General features: G+C 32.9%; 2 protein-coding genes across 9 annotated transcripts; one reads left to right on the top strand and one right to left on the bottom strand.

Annotated features, from left to right (window-relative positions):
* Nucleotides 1-107: 107 nt before the first annotated feature.
* LOC108737321 lies at nucleotides 108-18,572 on the bottom strand. 6 transcript variants are annotated; one of them, XM_025975282.1, is made up of 5 exons: nucleotides 18,519-18,572; nucleotides 1,242-1,319; nucleotides 645-883; nucleotides 433-579; nucleotides 108-368 (listed from the first exon to the last, which is right to left on the bottom strand). In XM_025975282.1, exons 2-5 carry the CDS (start codon nucleotides 1,255-1,257, stop codon nucleotides 123-125), a joined length of 648 nt encoding a protein of 215 aa, XP_025831067.1. In that variant the 5' UTR covers nucleotides 1,258-1,319; nucleotides 18,519-18,572; the 3' UTR covers nucleotides 108-122. The 6 variants fall into 6 exon arrangements, with proteins under 6 accessions (XP_025831067.1, XP_025831058.1, XP_025831049.1 ...); XM_025975273.1 differs by lacking the exon at nucleotides 18,519-18,572 and adding an exon at nucleotides 2,429-2,527; XM_025975264.1 differs by lacking the exon at nucleotides 18,519-18,572 and adding an exon at nucleotides 2,210-2,419.
* LOC108737279 (zinc finger protein 423 homolog) lies at nucleotides 7,517-25,402 on the top strand. 3 transcript variants are annotated; one of them, XM_018470020.2, is made up of 9 exons: nucleotides 7,517-7,920; nucleotides 12,642-12,836; nucleotides 20,247-20,458; nucleotides 21,150-21,292; nucleotides 21,362-21,569; nucleotides 21,714-22,610; nucleotides 22,674-22,976; nucleotides 23,036-23,884; nucleotides 23,962-25,402. In XM_018470020.2, the coding sequence occupies exons 1-9, from the start codon at nucleotides 7,884-7,886 to the stop codon at nucleotides 24,526-24,528; spliced, it is 3,411 nt and encodes a 1,136-aa protein (XP_018325522.2). In that variant the 5' UTR covers nucleotides 7,517-7,883; the 3' UTR covers nucleotides 24,529-25,402. The 3 variants fall into 3 exon arrangements, with proteins under 3 accessions (XP_018325522.2, XP_025831036.1, XP_025831035.1); XM_025975251.1 differs by lacking the exons at nucleotides 7,517-7,920; nucleotides 12,642-12,836 and adding exons at nucleotides 18,579-18,620; nucleotides 18,682-18,963; XM_025975250.1 differs by lacking the exons at nucleotides 7,517-7,920; nucleotides 12,642-12,836 and adding an exon at nucleotides 18,638-18,963.
* The last annotated feature ends 512 nt before the right edge of the window (nucleotides 25,403-25,914 follow it).

Raw genomic sequence — 25,914 nt, 5'->3', positions numbered from 1 at the left:
AAAAAATTATTATTCGTAGTTTATAGTTTCTTGTTTTAAGTATTAATTTAATATAAATAATATGGTCAAATTTACACTTAATTGTTAAATAAGTCATGAGAACTTGTTACAACTGCTACCTTTTAAATTAGAAATACGTTTTTAAGAATGTAAAAGCAAATTTGTATTATACCTGTAAAAGACTGATCGATGCCTTTAGAATTTGTAAGACCAAGAGCAGCCTGGAGTGAGTCCCATTTAGAGTTAATATGCATAACTCGACGTGTTACCTCCTCTTTTACATCTGGATGCAATTGCACTAACTGACTAGCTTGTTCATTGAAAAGATTTCGAAGTGAATTTTTCTGCACTACCTCATCACTGTAGTGCTGCAAAAGACATGAAAAATATGAATGAATAATTCTAATAAATATTTTATTTTTAATTACTTACAGCTTTCAATTCTTTATCAATTTCACTGAGTTCTTTACTAAATATAGCCTCTTGAACACTATTAAGCCAGGAATAGAGTTCTGAGAACTTAGTATAAAATTCTATTAAAGACCAGGTTTTATCCAAATTTAGCTCGCCGTTTGCCTCCTGTACCAAAAAAATTATTATTACTTAATACATAATCTTTGTATAATTTTATACAAATTACTTGCCTGACAATTGTCAATTAGTTGATTATCCATAATATAATTATAATTAGCTTGTAAAGCTGACCAGAAGTCATCTTTCTGGTCACTGGCTGAACTTCCCCATGATCTTCTCCAGTGTTCTATTTCCTTGCGCTTCTTTTTTGTCAAACTATTACAGAGTCTTGGGGTGATATCTCTTTCCATTTCAGGGGCTTGCAAAGATGACATGGAAAAACTGGCTTTCATAGCTGACACTTCAAAACCTGAAATGAAAAATGCAATGTACAACTAACAGAATCTTTTTAAGAGCTCTAATCAATACTAATCGATTTGTTTGCAAACCACACAGAAATAATTTATGTTAAGCTGCGTCACTTGCACTGCTATATTACTAATAAACGTAAAAGATTAATATTGTCACATGCATTTCAATATAAGCATTTGTAAGTTCCTTTTACTTTCAATAAAAGATTTGAATTATCTGTACTTTAAGGACTTAATATTATCTAAGGAATATATGACTTGGGTTAAATAATCAAAAGGTGTGTATCAATTATAAGTAGTCTCTAATGTTTTTATAAATGCAGATTATTTTTTGTGCTTTTTAAATTACATAATTACCTGCACTAAGAGACATTCTTATTCCTGTTATCTGTAGCTTTCATGAGTCAACTTCTTACAACTTCGAACATGATCCAACTAAAACAAAAAATACCTTAATTAACATAGTAGCTAAGATTAAACAATAGAATACTTTAAAGCTGCATTTAAAGGTCAAAACAAAATTCATAAATTAATCACAAGCAAAAATTAGCAGATAGGTGGGAATAATACTCCTTATATGTTTTGCATTTCTCATTATAAACAAACTACCAGAATGAAGTTAACTTCTACCACGAGTAAATAAAATGGACAACCATTTTAAGACTAAATAACGTATTAATAAACATTAGTTTAAATATTAATCTATGACCATAAATCGATATTTTCCTTATCAGACTAAATAACAATAACAGAAATCAACCGTAAAATTTATAATGCAAAAATGATGAAACCGAAAACACTGTACATATCCTAAGTCACCAAAGCAACATTATGAACAATACATTAATAAATAATTGTCACCACAAAATTCTATAGCTTCTAACTGATTATGCACTAACTTTAAGCCATTATACTCACAATGTTTAATATTATGAATATTGTAAATGTTTAATCCAACATACACAATACTAACAGTTTCAACCAAAATCTAGTAAAATATTAAAGTCAAATGTTTTTTAACAATCCTTCAACTACATTTAAATGCTGTACTAAATATTTAGTAATTTATTAAACGTATTCAAAAAGAGAGAATTTTTACCAAATGTAACCTCTAATCCTGACTTCAATGCACCAATTTCAGGGATTATCTAACAATAATTACAGTTACAAATAATAACGGAAAACGTTTTAAATGATAAGATAATAAATTTTAAACTAAAGGCGGTTAGTATACAAAAATAAAAGAATATATAAGAAATTAGACCAAAGTTAACCTAACCTGTCATTCTACTGTAATAGATGATAAATATGCATATTTTTATTACCTATTTGTACGATTTCGATTCAGTCAGTTCTTTGGCACATAATATTGTTATATTTTAACTTATTAAACACACCAAAAACCAAATGTTTTCACCAACGGCATTATTTTCCAATTAATCATAACCGATCAACAGCCTTTAACCGTTCAGAACCTTTTATCATCCACACACAAGTTAACGTACCGTAGCAAACATTGCAATCATACAAGCAAATTGCCTTACTATGGGAACGGTGCTGAATCTTCCAAGTTCATTCAACATTCAAGCGCCGTACAGCTTTACTTAAAACATACGTATTTCGTGAGACAAGTGTTAGAGTATTGCTTCTTAAGATGGAGCAAGCGCACTTGGGCCTAAGTATAATTTGGTAACTTAAAACAAAAAAGGAACTTCCTTTTCATTAACATAGAGTTAACATTTAAAAATGCTAATTTTTCAAGGATTTTCGTACTTGGTTAACCAATACATTACACTATAAATAGAATTAAAATGATGGGGCCAATAAAAAAATTAATTAAACGCAATTTCTATTAATAAAAAACTACGCAAAAAAGTTTTTGAGTTTTATGTTTACATTTGCGATATCTCTATACAGCAACACTATTCGATATTAACTTACATAACTTTATAGACTGCCCTCAAAATATTTTTTAATTTAAATAGGCTACTAAAGATTTAGAATAAGTATCTATTTTAGTAGGAATGTATATTAGATATACGTTAATATGTGTGTGTATCTATGTACTTTTAATATATAAGGTAAATAGGAGTGGATTGTAGACATTCTTATGTTCAAAAATACATATTTGCACATATTTGCAATCTCTAGAACCTTGTAGCGAAACTGAGAGTTAAAGCAAATATTTTGCTATTTATACATCAATTAGCCAATTACATAAGCGGTATCTTTTAAGAACTCTAGGATAAATGTAATAAAAAAAAAACATTGACAAAGTACCTACATACGCAGATATTTTTAAATGAGGAAATGCTTCTAGTTTTACCTACGGACTGAGAAAATAAGAAAAGAACAAAGGAGACAGACACATCCGTTCAAATTGGGCAACAGTCAAGTTAAATTTAGTTCGAGAAATGTGTTTTCATATCGAGTTCATTAACAACTTTTTTTCTGTTTTATATACGACACATAACTTACGACTAAATCCGTATTTCTTTACTATGCGGCGCCAAAACATTTTTACTAGAGAATGCAAAAAATTTGGAGCACTCTTTTCTTTCATTGAAAAAAAGGACACGAAGATTATTATGAAAATGTTTGATTTTGAACACTAGAGAAGCGACCGAAAATATACGTTGTTTTTGAAATTCTTATTATTATTCTTAAACGATGAAGAATTTGGATCACTTTTTTCTTTCATTGAAAAAAGGACACGAAGATTATTATGAAAAAGTTTGATTTTGAACACTAGAGTAGCGACCGAAAATATACGTTGTTTTTGAAATTCTTATTATTATTCTTAAACGATGAAGAATTTGGATCACTTTTTTCTTTCATTGAAAAAAGGACACGAAGATTATTATGAAAAAGTTTGATTTTGAACACTAGAGTAGCGACCGAAAATATACGTTGTTTTTGAAATTCTTATTATTATTCTTAAACGATGAAGAATTTGGATCACTTTTTTCTTTCATTGAAAAAAGGACACGAAGATTATTATGAAAAAGTTTGATTTTGAACACTAGAGTAGCGACCGAAAATATACGTTGTTTTTGAAATTCTTATTATTATTCTTAAACGATGAAGAATTTGGATCACTTTTTTCTTTCATTGAAAAAAGGACACGAAGATTATTATGAAAAAGTTTGATTTTGAACACTAGAGTAGCGACCGAAAATATACGTTGTTTTTGAAATTCTTATTATTATTCTTAAACGATGAAGAATTTGGATCACTTTTTTCTTTCATTGAAAAAAGGACACGAAGATTATTATGAAAAAGTTTGATTTTGAACACTAGAGTAGCGACCGAAAATATACGTTGTTTTTGAAATTCTTATTATTATTCTTAAACGATGAAGAATTTGGATCACTTTTTTCTTTCATTGAAAAAAGGACACGAAGATTATTATGAAAAAGTTTGATTTTGAACACTAGAGTAGCGACCGAAAATATACGTTGTTTTTGAAATTCTTATTATTATTCTTAAACGATGAAGAATTTGGATCACTTTTTTTTTAATTGAAAAAAGGACACGAAGATTATTATGAAAAAGTTTGATTTTGAACAGTAGAGTAGCGGCTGAAAATTACGTTGTTTTTGAAATTCTTTACCGAAAATATTATTCTTAAACGATAAAGAAAACATTTTTTGACAGGGAGAAAATTTTGAGTCGAGGATTTCGGGCTTGCTAACCCGATTGGAAAGTTGTTAGCTCAGGCCCTATTAACTTCCGGTCGTCAGGATATGAATTTACTAGGGCATATCAAGTACCTGAGTAGAAATGTAATAGGCGTAACTTCGAAGCTCTGATAATTTCAACAATTTCCGTGGTTGTTTAGACCCCCAGTTGCGTACCATATACTCGCTTTGGTCAGCATCAACTGGAACACTCTGTATACCTATATGTTTATTGTTTCCTGTTGTCATTATAAAACTAATATTCGCTTCATTGTTTGTATGTATCAAACGTTAACTATTTCCTGAAGTATCTATGTAAATTTCTACGTGCATGATTATGATTCAGTAATACGATTCTAGTAACTGCGGTCTACAAATAATAAAAAATGCATAGACCGTTGGAACAATCTTATACTTTATTCATTGTTTTTAAACAGCGACATATCCCATTGCATCGAGACTTATTAATATCGCAAATAGATACAAAATAACGTGGTTCTTTCACCTTTGGTAAAGAAATAATATCATAATAATATATATGCAACCTAATTCTTGAATAAACTTATCTAAAATATACCTTTGGCTTCTTAGATGATTCACATTATAACAACCCAAATATAAGAGCGTAAGATCTAAAAATAATACCTCAACTTAATTGTTTTGACGCCTCATATATCATACGGCAGTTTAAATCTATTTATAAAATACCCCCATTGAGTAAATGTTTTACCCTACTTTTCATATCGCTATGAAGACAGGCATATGAGATTTTATCACCACACATTAATATTTATTAAATTTTTTTGAAAGTTACCCTATACGCCTAAGATGCTCCTTCGAATTATGCAAACTACTAAACGCATCAATTATGCACGTAGCATTCAAAAGGATTCCTTTTGTGTCCAAATGAAGCCAAAATAAGTTTTATCTTATCACTTTGGATGCTACAGTTTATACTTTTAATGTTGAGCTACAACTTTGTTCTAGCACATGTGGCTTGGGGATGTACGAATAAAATGTTATTACAGTATAAAATGAGAGCAGAAAAAGTATACAACACACATTGCAGGCACGGAAAATTGTATTTATACTACAACAGAAATGTAAAAAGTAAACAAAAGGTGGAACACATTTTATAGCTTTTAATTATTTTTTTGGTGCAATCACAAGAATTTATAACTTATTTATTTATAAAAAAAATTGAATTGACTAGCAGGAAGTAGGAAAAGACTGCGGGAATATTTAATTATGCTAACTATAAAGGACAAACTAATAAGCCTATTTAAACAGTCAAACACAGTACCTAATATAGATGTTAAATTTTTACACCTTTTGCATAGGAAGTTTTGAATCAACGATCTGTCTGAAAGGCATTAAAGACTGGTCTTGAAATAAAATAAAAGTGAAATGTTATTTACTTAACTTTAACAGGTTACTGTGCTTTTAAGAAGTCCCATTTCAGACGTCGTTGAAGCAATTGTAATAAATCATGCAAACTTGAGTACTTTTCTAAGTAATTAGCATTTATTAGTCTATAGAGGATACATATTGTGTGGGTATGGATTTACCATTTTTACTTTCACTTTACGCACAAAAAAAAGCAAATCAACTGTCACAGATATAATGCAACAAAAATACTAGTTAAAATGCAGAGAAAGTGAGAAAAAATAATAACAACTCACTATAACAAATGAATTTACTGTTTTTCTTTTTCTGGGAACCTATTTCTTTGTAATGGCGTGATACATAAACTTAAAGTTTAATATATTGAAAATATTACGAATAAATCTTTAATTAATCATTTCTCTTAATTAATATGGTTAAATAAATGAAAGTTAACGTTGAAAATGAATTATAGAAAGTTTACTGAGACCGATAACGATGTTTTTAAACAGAAACATTTTCCGTTCCGGCGCATCCACCGAAATTTTAACAATAACACTCGCACCGCATATACGTTGTATATATTTTTTGTCTTTTAAACGTATGCATAGGTACATCAATATTTTATTAAAAAGGTAAATAACTTTACTTTCAATCTCAAAAAAAGAAAATAAATTGATAACACTGCATTCTACATATTATTTGTAAAAGTTTGTAGAAGTAAACGCAAAAAGTCTTTGTATTTAAATGCGGAAAACAGCAAGCATAAATAATAAATATGCACATTAATGTAATGGGTACCTGTTTCAACATCTATTATAAAATTATTATAGCTACTAATTAAGTTACTTTAATTATAACGGATGCAATGAAAATCATGGAATTTTTAAAACGTAATAACGACTGATACTTTTATTATACAAAAAAATATATTTTTTATCATAATCCAGGTTTTACAGTTATCACACTGTTACAAAAACATAACAAGCACGTTCGGTGTCTTAGCATGTTATTTTAGAATAGTTGTGGCGGTAGGGACTGGTTCACATATGGGTCCATAATTAAAAATTTGGTAGTTTATTTCTGACCGCAATTGTTCACTAAAACGGCGATAAGCAAGGGCAGATCGTGAGCAAGGCAAAACACTTGCTCAGTTATTAGGTATTCTGTTGCATTGAAGGCGCTTAAAATACGACTTCCTCCACTCCCTGTGTAATGTTAAGGGCTGACCTGATCACTGAATCATCTTTGCTCACCCCAGCTGCGTTGACCGAAGGGTAAGTACGAAATGGTCTACCGCATTGTTTGTCTGGTTTGTTTTGTTTAAAATTTTATGGGGGTGCAATTATTTACTTGCTCACTGCGGAGAAGATTAGTAAATATAGCATTGTGGGGGTTGCAATAGAAATTTTTGTAAATGGTACGAGTTTATTTATTATTTTTTTTGATAAAAGTAGTTTAAATAAGTGAGCAACGGGTTTTAGTAGTTACCAAGCTGTGTTAAACTTGGAAACAATTTGTTTGACTTGAAAAGAAACAATTGAAGCAATCATTTGGGTTCGATTAGAAATATAATAACGATATGGGAATAAGTTGGAGTAATTAGAATATTAGCCGACGTGGAGATAGTAAAATGGAGACATCACAAATATCGTCCTCAAGGGATGCACCTGCGCGCGCCTGGTGGTTGTTACGAACAGACTTGGTGGTGAATCCGTGTGTGCACATTCACTCACCGATCTGGTGGAGCCGGTTTGTTTGTTCATCTCCGAAATCGGCGGCAAAAATTTTCGAAAATTCGCACACGCCACACGACATGTTTCAGTGAAGAATAAATAGATAAGAACAATCCCAAATATATTACAACCACCAAGGTAGTGCTTGCAATGATTAGATTTAGTGTGTTAACGGAAAACTAACTACAATTTCGAAAAATATGTCAAGGAGAAAACAACCTAATCCTGCAAAACTAGGTAAGACGAAAACTTTTTTAATAGAGTATAGGAAACGTTATAAACAAATGTGGTTAGCTATAACTGTTTTACTAATTAAAATACGAAGGAACAGAAGCAAATTTCTCTTCGTGGTATTGGTAACGTAGCCCACATAAAATATCTAACACCCTGTGTAACATAAGCATTAACTATATTTTAAAATCACTACAACTAAATGCCAGTTACAATACTAAACGTTATAAAATTAATGAAAACAATTACAATTATTGTATTCATATTTACCGGTGATATTTTTGTATTTATAATATGTGCAAGTATAGTTTTAGGTGACGTATTAGAACTTGCTGGATTAAAAAAAGATGACAAACTGCATATTAAATAAGTCAGAAAATAACAGCTATATATACCAGGCTTGTTACAAAAATTTAGCTTAATACTTATGCATCATATCAAACCTTGCCATAACCCCTCTAGATACCTAATACCTACCCCAATCTACTTAAAACAAGTTATTTGTGAGAAATCAATTTAATTTGCAATATTTATTGAATTAATTAATCGTAGGAAAAGAAAATTCCATTAACTTTCTAGCACTGATACACGAATTAATCGGTAGCTAAAATATAAAATCGCAGCACGCTGCAAATATTGTAACCCTCATTATACGAACGTTCTATAAATTAGCCAAAATAGGAACAAATGGTCGCTAAGATCATAAGTGAGAACACGTTTTGTTATAGGGTTCTAAAACTTCTAAATTTTATCATGGTCAATCAGAACTACAGTAATTCTAATGTAACAATTGGTATCGGTATCATTAGTCAAAATAGGAACAAATGGATGCTGAAATCAGTCGCTGCGAACACTTTTTGTTTACATAGTTATATAACTTGCGAATGATTAATCGAAACTAGTGATTCTAAAGTAACCATTGGTATCGGCGCGGAATTCATTTACTGTATAAGTAATTTGCAATACGAGCATTTCGTACCAATTGAAAATGTTTGAAGTGTTCTGCAGTTGTACAGCTCAAATGAACAAACCGCCTTCGTTTTTCGCCAAAATGAAAAATGTACCGACCTACAGACTTGCATATTGATTAGTGAATTGAATAATTAAAAAGGTCCCGTATTATTTGGGAATTTAAATTTTAACGGAGTTTAATTCCGGTTAGGGGTTAGGCGGATATTTTTGGAATGCTGTGTGCCAAATGTTTTTGGATCGAGTAACGTAGAATAGTAGGTAACGTTGTCGTGTGACAGTTTCCATATTTTGGGTTTTGTTTCTACCACGTCGACGCTGTTAGTGGCGAACAGCGGCAGCTTTGGACCCCAGGAGGATCAAGGGAAACAGGGAACGCGCAGACGGGGAAATACGCACTCCCATAGCGTATTCCCCGAGGAATTCTTCACCTCGGCAACTCGTCTAACTACGTTCGAATTTCCTATACTTATTAAACTTGCTTTCAACACCACACATTTCTCTAAATAAGAGGACGTATTGACAAAACAAACGTTCATACTCTAACAACCACGATCTTTATCTTTCTTCGCACTTTTTCATTGACAGGGATCTTTTTCTGTCGATAAATCAGCTAAAAAAATGTCGTTTCCAAAAAAAACGAATTTAATCGTTTCGCTATTATTCATTGGAAAGCCCGGTCCTGCACACACGTGTACCTATTCAACTGTCATAAACTTGCACTTAATAGATTTTCTAACGAATCTAGTAGAGTTTTATGATCGCATTGGGAATACACAAAAGCATATACATAGGTTTAAAAGCTTAGAATATACCTAGTAAATTTTCGGATTATAAAATGACACACGATAAGCAGTAAATCGAGATTTTGTTCGGACCACGGTTCAACTTGATCCATATACATTGGTATACACATAATACTGAAACCAATTGCAATAAAAAGACTTAACGGGGATGCTTTTGTACCCTTTTCAATCACAACAATTTCTACTAACTTATTATAAGACATACGCAACCGTCCACATTTGTTACATTTTTAATAATTTTATGATCTACACTTTGAACACCAAACATTAAAAATTTAACGCAACCACCTCTACATCCGAGTATAGTCGCTTAAACCCACTTAAATTTTTTGCAATTATTTAGTTCCACCTTAAATATATCAAAATTGGTACAGTTTTATTAAAAATTGTAATATGTCATCGTAGATTTCGACAATAGGCATAAGAAACGTGTTAATGGTCAGCTATCAGAATATTATATTTTGAAAGGGGATAAATCTCTACCATTTAATGCCAACACAAGACCCGAAGGGCTTTTCTTTTTACTACTACTTTTTTGCAGTTGTAAATTTTACTTACCACATCCCTGTTGCACAAAGATATACATGTATTATCTGAGTAATTGACAAGGGTAGGTTTAAAATACATTAACGTAATTATTAAAATATGTGGCAGGTATTGGTTGGCAGGTCACAATTCGAGAATGAAAACTGCCTTGTTTTTAAGACGAATTGATTTTACAGATGAAAATAGGTAGTTGGACGAGATACTGGCGAGGTCAGACCCAAAGGGCCTGGAGAATCCCCCAGAGAAATGTCTGTCGTGCGCGTTCGGTGGGGAGTGAACTATATTCCCTCGGGAATGTCCCACTAATCACATTGACTTACAGAGTAATACCATTTCTCTGCTAAAACTGCTCCAGAGTAATTACAAATTTGACAGTTGTATTATTTAATTTTAACTAACCGCTAGTTGCGGGAAAACTTTTAACCGGTTTTATTTAGCTAAAAATTAAAGCTTTACGACCTATACGTACAATAAAAGCTCCATTTTAAACTTACACAATATATGCCTAGTACCAAAAAAATTCCAACCAAACGAATCTAAAAACACGCAACAACATATTCGGCATGCAGCATCCTATAAATTTCAAAACAAAAATACAACCGAAAGTTTATAATTGTATATTTTCTAATAGTTTGCGATATTAATTACGCCTTGTAGTTATGCAACTTGGCAAACACCTGTGCTGTACACGAAGCATTTGAATGCTTACCGTTCTGACAAAAAAAAGTAGAAATGGAAATTTCTCAAGCATTTTCATGTATCCTACCTTATACTTCTATAGTTTATTTACAATTGTTATTAGAAATACTTCTCTCCAAAACTTATAAGTAAAAAGATATAACGACACAAACCTAGAGTAAAATATGCAGGCAGCACGCATGACAAATACTGAAAATGTAATTTCAAATAACGTAATAAACTAATACACATTCAATAAAATTAATATAATATACGAAAAGATACGAAATTTTAAAATTATGTTAATTCGTAACAAAAAAAGAAACATAGTGCATTTTATGGGGAACGGACTATAAACCCCCAGGAGACCGGGCGTGCACAGAACTCCGCGTGACAAACCGCAGTGCTAAATTAGTTCCCGCAGGACTACAACGTTTATGTCCCCCATTTTATCGGTATTCTTTGAATGTGGCATGTTTGTTACTTATGTGCATATTAATAAGTACAAGTAATTAAACACAAAAGAAATAAAACTGATTGCAGGAGAAGCAGTACACAATCTGAAATTTTTTCTTCGGCCTTCAAATGTTTAGAGATTACAACGTCTAGTGTTAATTTTCGAATCGTATTTTAGCAGATCATAATTTCATAAATGTATTGTAGACTGTAATTTCCAAAAAGTTTTAGTATCTAAGGTACCCAGCATGGTACTGTTTGATTACAGACTTGCAATACCTATTTTCCGAAAATATACAACTAAGAGGAAGATTTTTTAGGTTTGCACTCCGCGTTTGTTAGCATTTGTATCTGTTTTAGGGTTCCATACATCAAAAGGAAAAGGAACCTTGTAGGGTCATTTTGTTGTCCGTCTGTTTGTTTGCCTGCCTGTGAAGGCCGTTATTCTCAAGAACGCGTGATCAGGTTCAAATTAATACCAAATACTCATATCTGCAATCCCTTCGAATTGTGAAAAAAATCAAAACTTATAGAGTACTTCCCAAAAATATATTTAATATTGTAATTATATGTTTTGGGGACTAATTCTTGAAAAAAACTTAAATCTTCGAGAGTCGATTCCCTTGATGGACGAACTATTTACAGACAGATACCTACACTACACTTGACCGATTTTGTTTTTAAATTGATATTAAAATTTTATTAATCTGGCATCGAAAACGCCCTTGTTGAAATGTAGTTTTTAAATAGATGCAATGAAATTGTAAGCATACAATATGAAGCGGTATATGAATTTTTGGCATGTAGTAAAAGAGTTTATTGTAGAAAAATACAAAATAATTTAAGATTTATAGATGAAAATTTCAGAAGTTAAGACAAAGCATCTTAAATAGTGTCTGAGATGAGAAGAAAATTGCAAAATTGATCAAGCAGTAAAGTAGAGAAATGGCGCTTCGAAAGGGCGAAGCAACACGAAGCAGTGAGGTTCAATTTCCCAAGGGAATGCATTAATTTTCTGCCGCCTTGTGCATACTGCGCCCTAGAGAATTCATGATCGCGCTTCACTTTTCTCTTGGGAATTTCTACGTCATAACTTATTATTCTTAGTTCTTCCTTTTCATAAAATAATAAGTTCCATGTTGCCCCTCACAGGAAATACCACCATCTCAGTTTTATTTAACAAACAACTTCTGCAGGAGGTCAACTTTTTTTATTCGCTGCATTACATACACAAAAACCATGAGATAGTCATATTTTTTTACTTTGTTACAGAAGAAACGGAAATTTCTACTACCGGCCATACGAACAAAAAAAATTGTAACACTTCAAACTCGCAAATAAAAGAAGAGGAAACTGATGACAATTTTCAAAAGAATGTCAACAACTTTGGATCTTCAACTGACAATAATGACGAAAATTACATCAAGATAGAGCAGTTTGACCAGGAAGATCATGAAGACAGTCTAGGTAAGTATTTCCAAAAAGTTTAACACATATGCAAGATAGTAGAAGTAAATAAAAACGTTTTTTGGTTGTAGCTGCATGTAGCATAAGTGTTTCCATAGTAACGTCATGTCAATTTGTTATGTTCGTTGGTTAATAAAATTTTCGTTACAAGTCCCCGTTTCCGCTGTCAAATGGTAACGTTTTAATGCATGTTTTCTGCACTTTCATCTGCTCGTGAAGTCCCTAATTTGGAAAGGGACAATGAATGACCCTGAGTGGACAATAACAACATTTTACACTTAATATGTCGCCAGTTCTGCCGTTTTAATGTCCTCTACGGGTTCGTACGTTCATTTTAAATCGCATCAATCTAGAAATGAAAATAACAGCAGTAGATACAAAAAAGGCGGTAAGAACATATCAAATAAAAAATTAGTAAACGAAACTACAACTTTTTGCTGCATAATTAATGTACCTACTTGGTTTCGTAATTTCAGTTTATCAAAATATCAAAAACAATGCACTAATCGAGTGTGTCCATATTCAATTTTCACAACTTATTTATAAAAAAGTTAATTTTTTAAAATTATCGAAAAATGCTGTTACGTTTTCCGTGAAAATTTATTATAAGACATCATAAGATTAAATTTTCTTTTTTAAATTTTAACGATTGATGAGTATAGAATTTATTGGCACATCATCGTAAAAGAAAATTTTAACCATGTTGAAATTCTCACATAAATTTTAGGATCTTTTTTACAGTATGACACCTTTCTTCGAAAGAAATTTCGAGGTCGCAGGTCCTGAGTCAACAGGAAGTAAGATTTTGATTTTGATAGTCAGCGAGACAACAAAAAAATGATCCTGTATGGAAGGTTTTTCTTAAAAACGAATGAATGAAATTTTAAATGTTGCTTAATACAGGAACTTTATTTTCCGATTCAAATTCCACCTTTTACCTTACTATAAGGTGTGTTTAGGATATGTGTTGCAATATTGGTCGAAGATGAAAACTAAGACGTAAAGCTAAATTAAGAAAATCCAAAGCAAAAAGTAAAAGTAGAGTAGTGGAGAAGGAGGGATTTGTAAGAAGTAGTCTAATTACAAATATCTTCTCCTTCGGGTTAATGCTAAAGGTAGGAAACATTAGTCGCGGCATTATAGGCGTTCAGAGAGCTATTCGGGTGGCTTATAGTCGCAATGGGGCACATCGCCCGACCCGAACAATCAAAAACACGACATATTCTGAAAAAACTTACAGCACCGGCTGGAGATGAGAATGGAATTGGGAATTAAAACTTGCCGCGAATTCGCTTTGTAACACACCCGTGTGTTATAAACATTTCACGAGAATTTTTATAAAAATTCCCTAGGTGGAAATTATACTTTCACGTAATCATTGCTGCGTTACCGTATCATTGATAGGTACCGCTTAATGGCCTACTCGATTACAAAATAAATACCATCAGTTTTGCCTCCGGAACTGACCAGTTTTAATTTTTTAACTTCACACTGCCGCTAAATTCGTGGAGGTATGTGATATAACTTTCTCGTCGGGAAATACGAAACAATATAGGATGAAAATTATTTTGGTTGGCGGCAATACAAAGACATGGCGGGGCTGGAAGCCAACAAAACGGCTCAACTCAATTACAAACGAGCTTAAAAACTTATAATTTAGTCTTTATGAATACGGAGAGGTCGACAGACCCAGATCGACGCTCACGCTGCCATTGGGAGCAATTGGGCCGCTGTTATATTATTGTCTAATTCAATGCATTACTGGTGCCTTGTTACGGGTCCCTGGGCACCTATTGCTCCGCTTGGGCGTTCTGCAATTGTCCGTTGCCATCGACGCCATCTGACATCGTACCACTACCGTATACTCAAACCATAACTCTACTTCTTGTTCTCCAAGAACTTACGTTCCTCTTTATCTCAGACGATTGCATCTTCGAATCTCGGACAGTGGCTTTATCTATCCGTACATCGCAAACTCAAACTTTGATTCACATTCCCGTTACTTATCATCGAATTCATTCACACATACTGTACGGTTATTGATAGATTTCGTTTATATTCTTGACTTAGACTGTCCTTTAGGGCTGGACGGTTATTAGATTTAACGATCGATTATCCATTGCAAGAAAATAATCGACTATTTTGTTCAACCGGAATAATTGGTCCATATAAAATTACAATTATCCCAGTAATAGATTACCTAACAGAAATGATGGACCATATGACCAATTGGAATAATCGTCATAACATTGTCTGGGCGAAGTTTAATTTTAATGGAGTAATAGTCGATTTCTAACTTTTTGAATTTATTTATTGATTAAAATACTACAAACGGCACAGTGAACGCCATCTGTAGCACGATGCTACATTTTAGGATTACGTATTTTTTGAAACGCACTGTTAAGACAGCAGGTAAAAGTTGGTCTGTGTTCTGTCGGAGCTGCCTGCGACGCGCTGATGAGATCCAAAAAGATCGAAATCGCGATCCGCGTCTGGCAGTTTCGACAGAATACAGACGACTTCGAATTACTTTATTTATTGATTGTTTGATTAATCGACTATTCTTTAAAAATGACATTAATCAAACATGTCTATCTAGGAGTATTATTATGAACCGTACCTAATAAATATTTTCAGATTTTGTGTGTTAATTTATACTATGGATTACGAAAAGGCAAAAGCTCTTCTAAAAGCTTAAAATTTATTCCCATCAAAGCCATTAACAGAGAATGTGCTGCCTAACAAAATAAAAGTACCTTTTTAAAGTACTTAATGCAAATGGTTTTTAATCCAAGCTTATTTAAAAAGTAAAATTGAGCTGCGGCCAGTAAATTTTGGTTAGTTTACTTATTTCTGTTCTGTTTGAATTTCGGTATTACTATTAATTAAGGTAATAATCATCCAATATATAAATACTGACATTATTTTCTTTAAGTCATGCCAAGCTCGCATGTATGACAAATAACAACATTTGAGACAATTACTGTGTAGATAAATAGTAAAATTTGTGCCTAAAAGAATTCCTAAAACAGATTAAATGAGAAAAACCAAGACATAACATGCAAGACTAGAAGTATTTGAGTAAGACCAAGAACAAAACCGAATAAGCAAGGCGAAAACTGGAACAGTTGCTTTGCTTATCACTAGCATATCTATATATATATATATTAGGGTGCTTCAAACAAAATTTTTTTTTTCTAACTCTTACCCCGTCAAATTTTGCTATTTAATGTAAAAAAAGTCCTCAACAAACATGAGCCCTATAGCTCAAATCTAGGGGGTCGCTATTTTTATTTTAGTTTCCCATTTAATTAACATAGGAAAAATTCTTTTTTGTTTTAAATTGAATTTACACATAATTTACGCAATTTTTACCAAAAAACCGTTTCATATTCTCAAAGTTGAGTCTTTGAGCTTTACAAAACTCTAAGANGATTACTTGTAATCATACGATTAATTTTTTTATCTTATTATTATCATGTGTGCTGCCACCTACACTACGTACTGAAACCATTTTTGAAATATATATATAGGTTTTAACTAACAATTTCAATAATTATCCATAGCTATTAAATTCTTCGGTGTTCAACGTAAATGTCAATGTATTTCAGCTATCTTATCGCATTTACAAACAAGTATCTCTTTGCTCTTCAAAAACGACCCCTGAATGTTTAAATAAAAAAAAAAGACAAAATGTAATTTCATCCCATGCTGCTTATGAAAAGACTGGAGGAGTTCTGTTTATGGAGCTTTTAACTGAACCTATAATAAAAATGAATTCCATTCGCATTCGTGAAAAGAAAGCGACATATCAGATTACATTTCGTTCGTAGGTATTATGAAAAGACCTATTTCTTTAATTACCGAGTTCCTGTACTTTAACCCTACGACCAGTATCCGGCATTACAATCATTAACTCATCATCTTTACTCTTTCTTTTAAAAATCCATTGATTCCCTTGAGGGTATTTGTTTTTCTTTTATTTGCTTTCTCAAATAAAGGTTTTTTTTATTAATTGGACAAATATGAGATTGTCTATTTATGAAAACACTTGACGAGTTTCATAATGTTTTGTATTTTTGTCTTTTGCAATTACTTCGGTTGTAACACCACTATCGAAAAGTATAGCCATGATAATAACTAGCCTAGCACAACTTTGTTGCTAAAATATTACTTTAGTAGTGTATAGGTTCTATTTCCTACCTTTTTTGTAAATTTGCGATGTTACTGTGAACAGTTTTTGAAAGAACGACCTGTTTGACCTATATAAAATGAATTACATTCTTTGTAAATTAATTTATAATCTCCTAGCAAATATAATAACTGTCTGTTAGCCAGTGGTGATTTTAAATTATTTTTGTTAACATAAATGGAATTTAAATTAACTTTTTATACAATATACAGGTCAAATAGGTCATTCCTTAAAGAAACGTTTCGAGGAACACCAAAAATTTAAAGAAAGATATATAAATATCAATTCTTTGTGTGGGGGGTCTCCCTATTGTTATATCAGATAGAATTAGATATTATTTAGTATTATTAAAGGTCAGTACCGGTTCAAACTTTAGTTGGAGGTACTGATACACTTTGATAACGGCAATAATTGTTTACAGGCAAAATAATATTCTAGCATTTGTATTCATTCATTTAAAAACATTTTACGAAATAAAAATTGTTTTTATCGAAGTACCTTATGTATAACGGAAAATTGGATAAATATGTCCGCGTATGATGACAGATTGTCTATATGATGCGTATATGTATATAGTGGACAACAGAAATGAATTTTAGAAATTGGAAATTGGAGGAATAGCGTTGTAGTAAGGGTGCTTGCAAATCATCTTAAAGTTTAATTGAGTCTTGGCGCTTAGGGAGAAAACGACAGAGATTGCTTGGGGATTCCCGAAGGAATACTGCTCCTGACGCCCTCTGCTGGCATAGCGTCTGTTACCACTTACATTGCTCTGTTCTGCAATCTTCGTTTCCTATCTTTGGTACTACCTTGTGATCAAACAAATTATAAAAGATGGTAGTCTTCAATATCCCTAGGGAATTTGTGATGCATTGCTAATGTCGAACTTTCTACCTCCTATGAAACGTATCACATCAAAAATCAACAATTATATATAAATTATAAGGGCACTTTCCACATCAAACTGAATTTCATCTTTCAAAAATGTCTTTCTGTTGACACAAATATTATTTCCTTTTCTGCTAGCAATTTCACTTCGAAACTTTGTTTAAGTTAACGATAGTTTCTAAATCTTCCAACTTCTTTGAATAAAATTGACACTATCGTACCAAGTAATTATAAAGAGAATTTAGGTGACGTTTTATAGATCTTTAAACCTCTTAGCCTCGAGGGCATTTTTCCTCTACCTTTTGTAAAATATCGAATAACATTTGTCCTCAGTTATCTCAAACGTTTAACTTCACGAACGCCATTATTAATTAAACTTTTTAACTTTTATTGTTTTACTCTGCTACGAAATTATTTCTGTTTCTTACCATGTACGTACGTCTTAAAATACTTAATTAAACTTAATCATTAAAATTTAAATTTGAACATATTATACATATAAAATGCAAGAGCATCTTTGGTAGGTACGCCAGCTGATTTACCGATACTTCCCAAGACGTGCTGATGAGACCAGAATATGCAGAAAAATTATAATAACTTACCAACCAACGAAGTACATCTGTAAATCTCTTCCTGGATACCACATTGCCATCATCCTTTAAAAAAATGTTAGTTTAATACCACTTATGTGCAGTAAACAAAATGTATGTATATAAAATATTTGGTACATATGTTTTTATTATTCTCGGTATATATTATTGTCAGGTAAGTTAGGTACCATACAGCGGATCAATTATCAGATCAAACAATAAAGCATGGTTGTGGTAGGATTCGCCTAGGTGGGGATTTTTGTTCTCCTAATGCCTTCATTTTAAAGACAGCCCGTCTTTACTTCAACATTATCATTTTCTTCAACTGTTTAATGTGACAACTTTAAAGCAAAAAGTTTTGTGAAGTGCAACATAAAGATGCTTTTCAAAGGAAATAGTTCAAAGCTGGAATTACTCATAGAAAAGATACAATCAAAAAAGGGAGAGGCCTTAGAAGGTAACAATAATCAATTTCACATTTACCAACAATTAAAAGAAATGTATTCAACAAGAATGTTGATTCTTACTTTTCCATAACATATTTTCAAAAAAGGTACAATGCGAGGTGGCTTTTATTTTAGATATTGGTTTATAAAAACCATTCTTAGAAAGAACAAGTGAAATTGTTTTAGTCTAGTTCTGATGTTTCCTCAATTTTATAACATCTAACTAAATTGCTAGCAATTTTACGCACTCCTCCACATTTCCACACTTCGTCATCTTCAAAGAGGCATAATTAACTAGTTTACAAAATTTTTAAATCATTAAATACCAGTAAAACCATTCTTTTTTCATCTTGTTTTAGGTATACTTATACTCATACTTACTAATTTAATAAATTTGGTATTGTTAAATACAAAAAAGGAATCGCTAAGGTTTCTTACAGGTATGCGTTATATTTCAGAAAGATTACCAGCCAGCAGTAGTATTTTACATTAGAACAAACAACAAAAACTAAAATTTATGTAACTCGTATGAGGCAAAGGCTTTTCCATTTCCTAAAGATAATGGAGCGAAGACTTATTAATACATATGATATATATGACGTTCAAAATTGAGATGGATTGCTAACCAGTATCTTAAAATATTCACAACAATTCGTCATCCTATTGATAAGACACATAGAAATCGATAAAATTACCTACTCGTCATCTGTTAGGTGTTTAAATTCGTACATATTTACCATTACTATCATTTTATGAAATGGTTTATGATTAATTAAGAACAGTTTTAGAACGTCGATTTAATTCAGTTCCAGAAAAATAATTGTATTAATATTTGAGACAAGGTGGAATTTAAAGTTTATTACAAAATATCGAGTCAGCGAAAGTTCTGTAACTCGAACTGTTTTTGTTTTTTCAACATACATATTGTTTTATATTACTCAAATTTCCCATTTCTCTAACTCGAAATTCGAGTGCAACTTTCCGATTTTAAATTGTTTCTTTAATTCGAGTTTCTATTAATTTTATTCGGAAAACTCAGCCGCAACGATAATTAGTGACTGGAATTTTCATTGCGGCACCTATTTCCACTATAATTTTATGGAAAAAGGCTTAGGTTATTAATATCATGAGGTTACAGAAGCAATTTTTCCGAAACGAAAATTAAGCAGAATTTTCTTTAACTGAAACATAACTTTGTTTACATTTAGTAGGTTCGAGTTAGCGAAGTTTGATCGTCTTTAAAGAGGGTGGAATGTGTTACTGTTTTATTAAAGAGGTGTATTTATTTCCGCAGGTTCAGTTGGAACAAATCAAGCCAGCTGGGATTCGAATACACCAGAGCAGGCATCCCCTACGTCCAGCTCGTGTCCCACGCCCAGTTCAATTGTAAGCGATGTTACAGACGCGGAAGTTTTTACAGTGGGTGTTACAGAAAGCACCCCGCACGCGTGTAAAATATGCAACAAAGCGTTCGCAAAAACTTCACAACTTACCCGCCATGAACAGGTAAAATATTATCTAAACGCAAAAAACTGAATAAAATGTAGAAAGTAGAATCTGCGCTATCTTTAACAAATCTAGCACAACAAGTGTGCTGAATTACAAAAGTAAGAACGTCGGAAACATCAAAGAAATATCCCAGTAAAACAATAAACTTGTCAAGATTTGCTCGAGGGTCAAGGACCACATTATGTCATGATTTTTACAAACACTGTAACCTGTAACACAAGTCTATACAGAGCGGTTTATAACTAGTGTTAACTTGAGGGTCGTCTTCTAAAGGCTGAACTACTGCCTGACGTTTCGACAGCCGCTGAGACTGTAATGTTCAGGGATGCATATTTTGAAATTGCTGAAATAGCTTCCTCTCCTTAAGTTTTTTTTTTTCTCTAAGGAGCTAGTTTAACGATCTATTAAGCAGTAATCCAGCCCTTATAATGCCGGCCGTGTCACTAAATCATATGTTATCCTAACGTTTAATATTTTCGGAAATTGTTCTAAGTATTACTCATCAAAGAAGGAAATACCCAAAAAGCAAATATGTTTGAAAATTTTGTCTGTAAAAACTGATGGCTGAATCAAAATTCGATTTGACTGTAATAGTTGATAGAAATTAGCGAAATTCCTTAATAATTAGGGTCCGTACCATAAGAGCGAAATATTTAAAGTATGAAATGTGTTTATGATCTCATTTTAGACTCATTCCGATCACTTACAGTACAACTGCGTATATTGTCCCCGATTATTCAAACATAAAAGGTCAAGGGACAGACATATTAAACTTCACACCGGAGATAAAAAATACAAATGCTCCTTTTGTGATACTGCGTTTTCAAGAAGGTATGCCTCAACGACTTTTCAAAAAAAAAAAACGCAAATCAAATCTTTTTATTGTCATTAAACTTTTAGCGATCACTTAAAGATCCATTTGAAAACTCATGACAATAGTAAACCTTTCAAATGTTTTCTCTGCAATCGGGGCTACAACACGGCAGCAGCTCTAACATCCCACCAACAAAGTCATATTAAACAGGACAAAGATAAGGATCAGAACAGTTCAGAAAGTCACGCATGTTCGTACTGTCCGGAAACTTTTCAAAAAATGGAACTGTTACAGGTAAGTTAAAGGTACTAATAGAGGACATTAATTTCTTGGCCAATAATTTATCGTAACTACCAGGCACAGATCAAGTCAAAGAACTTTGTCAGACATTTATAAATACGTCGAAAGACAGTGTCATTTAACAAATGAATTCCGCAGGCTCATACATCTTCACATCATTTGGAACCTTTAACAGATAACGCCCAAAAAGATGGAAACGGTGATGGTACGAAATGGTTATGCATGTATTGTGCTAAAGATTTTTTATCGCTCGACGAATTACAACAGCACGTGAATAATTCGCACGATGTTATAATCGATTCAAAAGGGGACGATTCGTCCTGTAAATCTTCGTCTCAAATTATTAAACAAGTCCAGCGTGTCTCGTATCCCTGTTACAACTGCACAATGCAATTTTATTGCCTTGAAAAATTAAGGGACCACATGGCTAGAGTTCACTGCGGAGCGACGACACAACAGAAAATCCTCTCCAATGCCGTTTTAAAAGATTGCAATATTTGTCTTCCTGTATCCCAGAACAACAGTGCACCTCAACCCTCCCTAACACAAACCTCTAGTGATCATTCCATTCAGTTATTACCAACGGATCTAACTTGGAAACGCAAGGCAGAATTGTCCGACGAAAACGGACATTCAAAAAGGTTCCTACAAAAAGCAGACGCTGTCGAAGGTTGTGATAACGACAAGTGCGAATGGCCCATTTACATTTGTAATATCTGCGGAACCCAGTTGCCAAATTTCTCTAGTTTTATGTTACATATGGACAATCACATACCGGGAACTGACAGGAATAGTACCATATTCCTGGATTATTGCCCCTTGTGCGGGGAGCCTTGCAGAGACCAGGTGGAAGTGAACAATCACATCCTGGTCCATGCTATCTCCTTGAAATTGGGCAAGTGTTGTGGCATTTGCAAAACGGTCTTCAATTACAATTCCGACGAATTACAAAGGCATATGTTGGATGCACATGTATCAACCACTTACAAATGCTCCATTTGCGAAGACACGTTTGACGTAAAGTCAGAAGTATTGGTAAGGCTTATCGAACGTGTTCGGAGTTTAAATTTTGACGAATTGGTTTGATTTTTGTTATAGATACACATGACGAAAAAGCACAGCAATGAATGTCAACATTACCGATGTAAGTTTTGTCCTGATCAGACATTCCATGATCGTGTTGACGCCGAAGTGCACATTTCGCAACACGCTCCCAACCTTCTAAACACATTATGCCGAAATACAAACCATCTTATCTATCCAACCATGAATAATTCTAATAACAGCGGATTGCAACAAAAGAAATCGAAAACACTGCAATGTCCCTTCTGCCATAAATGTTTTCAAACGGAGCAACACCAATACCTGCACATAATAAGAGAACACAAAGACATCCGCGAAGTATGCACTTCTCTAATACAAAATAAAAGCCAAGTAAGTTTTATTTTTTTATGTTTCAGATGTACAGAAAGAGAATTTTCGAAATAAATCCTGACGCCCAACGACAATTACAGTCCACTTCTCCGAGCATTTCGTCTTTGAATCCTGTTACATCTTCCGACCTTTCAACGAAATACGAGGTGAATCATGAGCGTTACAAATGTGACATTTGCGATTGTAAAGATTTCATTAACGAAGGTGATCTGTTAGCCCATAAAAAACTTCATCAGTCGAAATCGAAAGCGATATCTGTCAGCCTTCACTGCGCATATTGTAACGAACTCTGTAAGTCTCGGACCGATTTGGAAAATCATACAAAGAGCCATCAAATTAACTCGACTAAAGGAAAACACAAGTGCAACATCTGCGACGAAATATTCCAGTCTGGTATGACTCTTGCGGAACATAAACTGTCCCACTGTAAAATTGTTTCGGGAAATTCCTGCACCCATTGCAGAACTGTCCTTTCCGACGAACAAACATTCTACAATCACCAACTTCAACACAGTACCGTTCTCAACAAGCAAAACTCCCAAATGTCTCTTCCAGCCAACTGTATTATTTGTTGTCAAACGTTACAAAGCGAAGTTGAAATTAAACTGCACGCAAATTTTCATCTCAGGCATCTGCTCAACAAAGATTTGATTTGTAGCATTTGCAAAAATTCCTTTAGCAGTGCTAACGGGCCTCTAATATCCACTGCGAACAATGACAATACTACTATTATGTATGTTTGTAAGGAGTGTTTTAGTAAAAATGGTACCAGTAGTACTTCAAACAGTCCACTGTATCCCATTATAAAATACGAGACCGATGAGAAGGTGACCACTTGTCAGCATTGTCATCAGGTGTTCCAAACGGAGGAAAAGGTAAATAAATATTAACATTTTTAGGAATTGTTCTTGAGTACATAGATAAACCCATGGTATTTTTTCAATTTCATTAGGCCATGAAACATTTAGCATCCCACGGCGTTTTCGACACAGGATCTAGTTACGTGTGCCATCTATGTCGAAGTTTCTTTCCGACATCTTTGAAACTCCAAGTCCATGTCATAGAACATAATTTTTTCGGTTCGGGCCAGTTCAGATGTTACATTTGCAGTACCATTTTTACCACAGCTTCGGGTCTACTATCCCATATGATAAAACACGGCTCGAACGCTAAACCTTACGAGTGTCCGCAATGTCAGATGAAATTTTTCTTTCAAACCGAACTGGATAATCATCGCGACGACCATTTGGCATCCATACATCACAAGAATTACCAAACTATCTCATTCTCACCGAATTCCAACGAACCAAGCGAATTGACATCGAACAAACAACAGCATTGCCAATGTTACGAGTATCCCTGGTCGCCATCGGCTTCCGAAAAACATTTACAACATTGTCCGCTAAAGATCACCGTCAAGAAAGAATATAGGTCTAGCGTTTCGCCAAAAAACGAGCTCAGTTTGAAAAAAGAAAACGGAGATGCAAGCACTTCTACACCTTCGGATGTTGAACGATGAGAAACCAAAATAAAAAAGTGAACACGTTGATGGTTAAAATAATATATAATCATTTTGGACGCTTCCGTCCCAAATGGTGCATAACAAATCGGGCTTTTTGATGCCAAATTTACGTAAAGTGTAAATATCGGACTTATTATTATTATTATTAATGAAGGCGTTGTAATTTAGGTGATAGTTGTTTTTGTTAAATACATGCCTATAGATAATTCGTTATCACTTCAGTGTATTACTGCGCGTTTTTCATACTATTTTATTTGTTTGTATAGTTAATAATTCTGTTACCTTACTTAATATTTAGAAACGAAGCGAGGTAAACTATGGACTGAAAAAAAAAGTATTTTTTCTTTCCACAGTTTGTCCTGGGTCCATGTAAAACAGCCTACATATGTATAATGAATGGTACACAGTACTAAAGACTGTTCTTTTTGCTATTGTTAGCAATCAATTAGATTAGGTGTGAATATTGTGATATTACCCATTAGTTAAAATTATTTGTAACTGTTGTAAGTTTCAGTTGTTCTAAAGCATTTTTCTTGTTGCCTAGTTGCTCATTTACGTAAGAAAATAATGCTGCAATAAATAGCGTATAAAATTTCTTTTTCGTCTGTAAAAGTATAAACCATAGGCATTACAATAGTAAGCGACCATCCAAATTAAAAGTAGTTGAAACATTACCTATATTTTATAAATAATGAACAATTTACTAGATTATAAATGAATCGTTAAATGCTACTGTTTTTGTTATTTTTCACAAACAACATTTAATCATTTGTGAGTTCTATTTTAAATATTAAAAAAAAAATGTATAATTCTCAAATACTAATCAAGTACAATTCTAATTTGTAAATGTTGAATAAAATTTCACACATCACTCCATTTTGTTTCACAAATTGAGTTTTAGACAAATATATTGGTATTTAAGTATAATAATGAATTTGAAACACTTTTTCCGCACATTCTTTATCATAGACTTTCTTACACCACCCCTTTCGACCCTAGTACCACACTTTANCAAATTTTATTTTAGACCACTTTTCCCGCACATTTTTTGTCGTAAATGAAAACGAAAACTTTCTTACACCACCCCTTTTGACCCTAGTATCAACTTTATATCTTGAGCACACTTCACAATAAAAAAATATATTTTTTAAAAATTTTCATCAACCCCAAAGTGTAGGTCATACCTGAGGGGTTCGTTATTACATCAGAGGGGGGGGCAGGGTCTTCAAAAATACTATGCTTGCTCACAGGGGCCGAGGGGGGATGCTTAAGTTTTCGTCACGTCGTCAATATACTCTGTTTTCCAAAAATGTATAATAATGAATTTGAAATTTTATTTTGGACCACTTTTTCCGCACATTTTTTGTCGTAAATTAAAACGAA

The sequence above is a fragment of the Agrilus planipennis genome, unplaced genomic scaffold, assembly GCF_000699045.2.
Source record: "Agrilus planipennis isolate EAB-ADULT unplaced genomic scaffold, Apla_2.0 scaffold90, whole genome shotgun sequence".
NCBI lineage: Eukaryota > Metazoa > Arthropoda > Insecta > Coleoptera > Buprestidae > Agrilus > Agrilus planipennis.
Note: the sequence above shows the minus strand (reverse complement) of the source record. Positions and strands in the feature narration are given on the sequence as shown.

Bases quoted from the DNA above. Each gene is read 5' to 3' on its own strand.
- LOC108737279 (XM_018470020.2), top strand. From the start codon at position 7,884: ATGTCAAGGAGAAAACAACCTAATCCTGCAAAACTAG. The intron at 7,921-12,641 runs GTAAGACGAAAA...ACTTTGTTACAG, and splicing joins ACCTAATCCTGCAAAACTAG to AAGAAACGGAAATTTCTACT. The intron at 20,459-21,149 runs GTAAAATATTAT...ATCTCATTTTAG, and splicing joins AACTTACCCGCCATGAACAG to ACTCATTCCGATCACTTACA.
- LOC108737321 (XM_025975282.1), bottom strand. The intron at 580-644 runs GCAAGTAATTTG...TTTTTGGTACAG, and splicing joins AACTAATTGACAATTGTCAG to GAGGCAAACGGCGAGCTAAA. The intron at 369-432 runs GTAAGTAATTAA...TGTCTTTTGCAG, and splicing joins TTGATAAAGAATTGAAAGCT to CACTACAGTGATGAGGTAGT.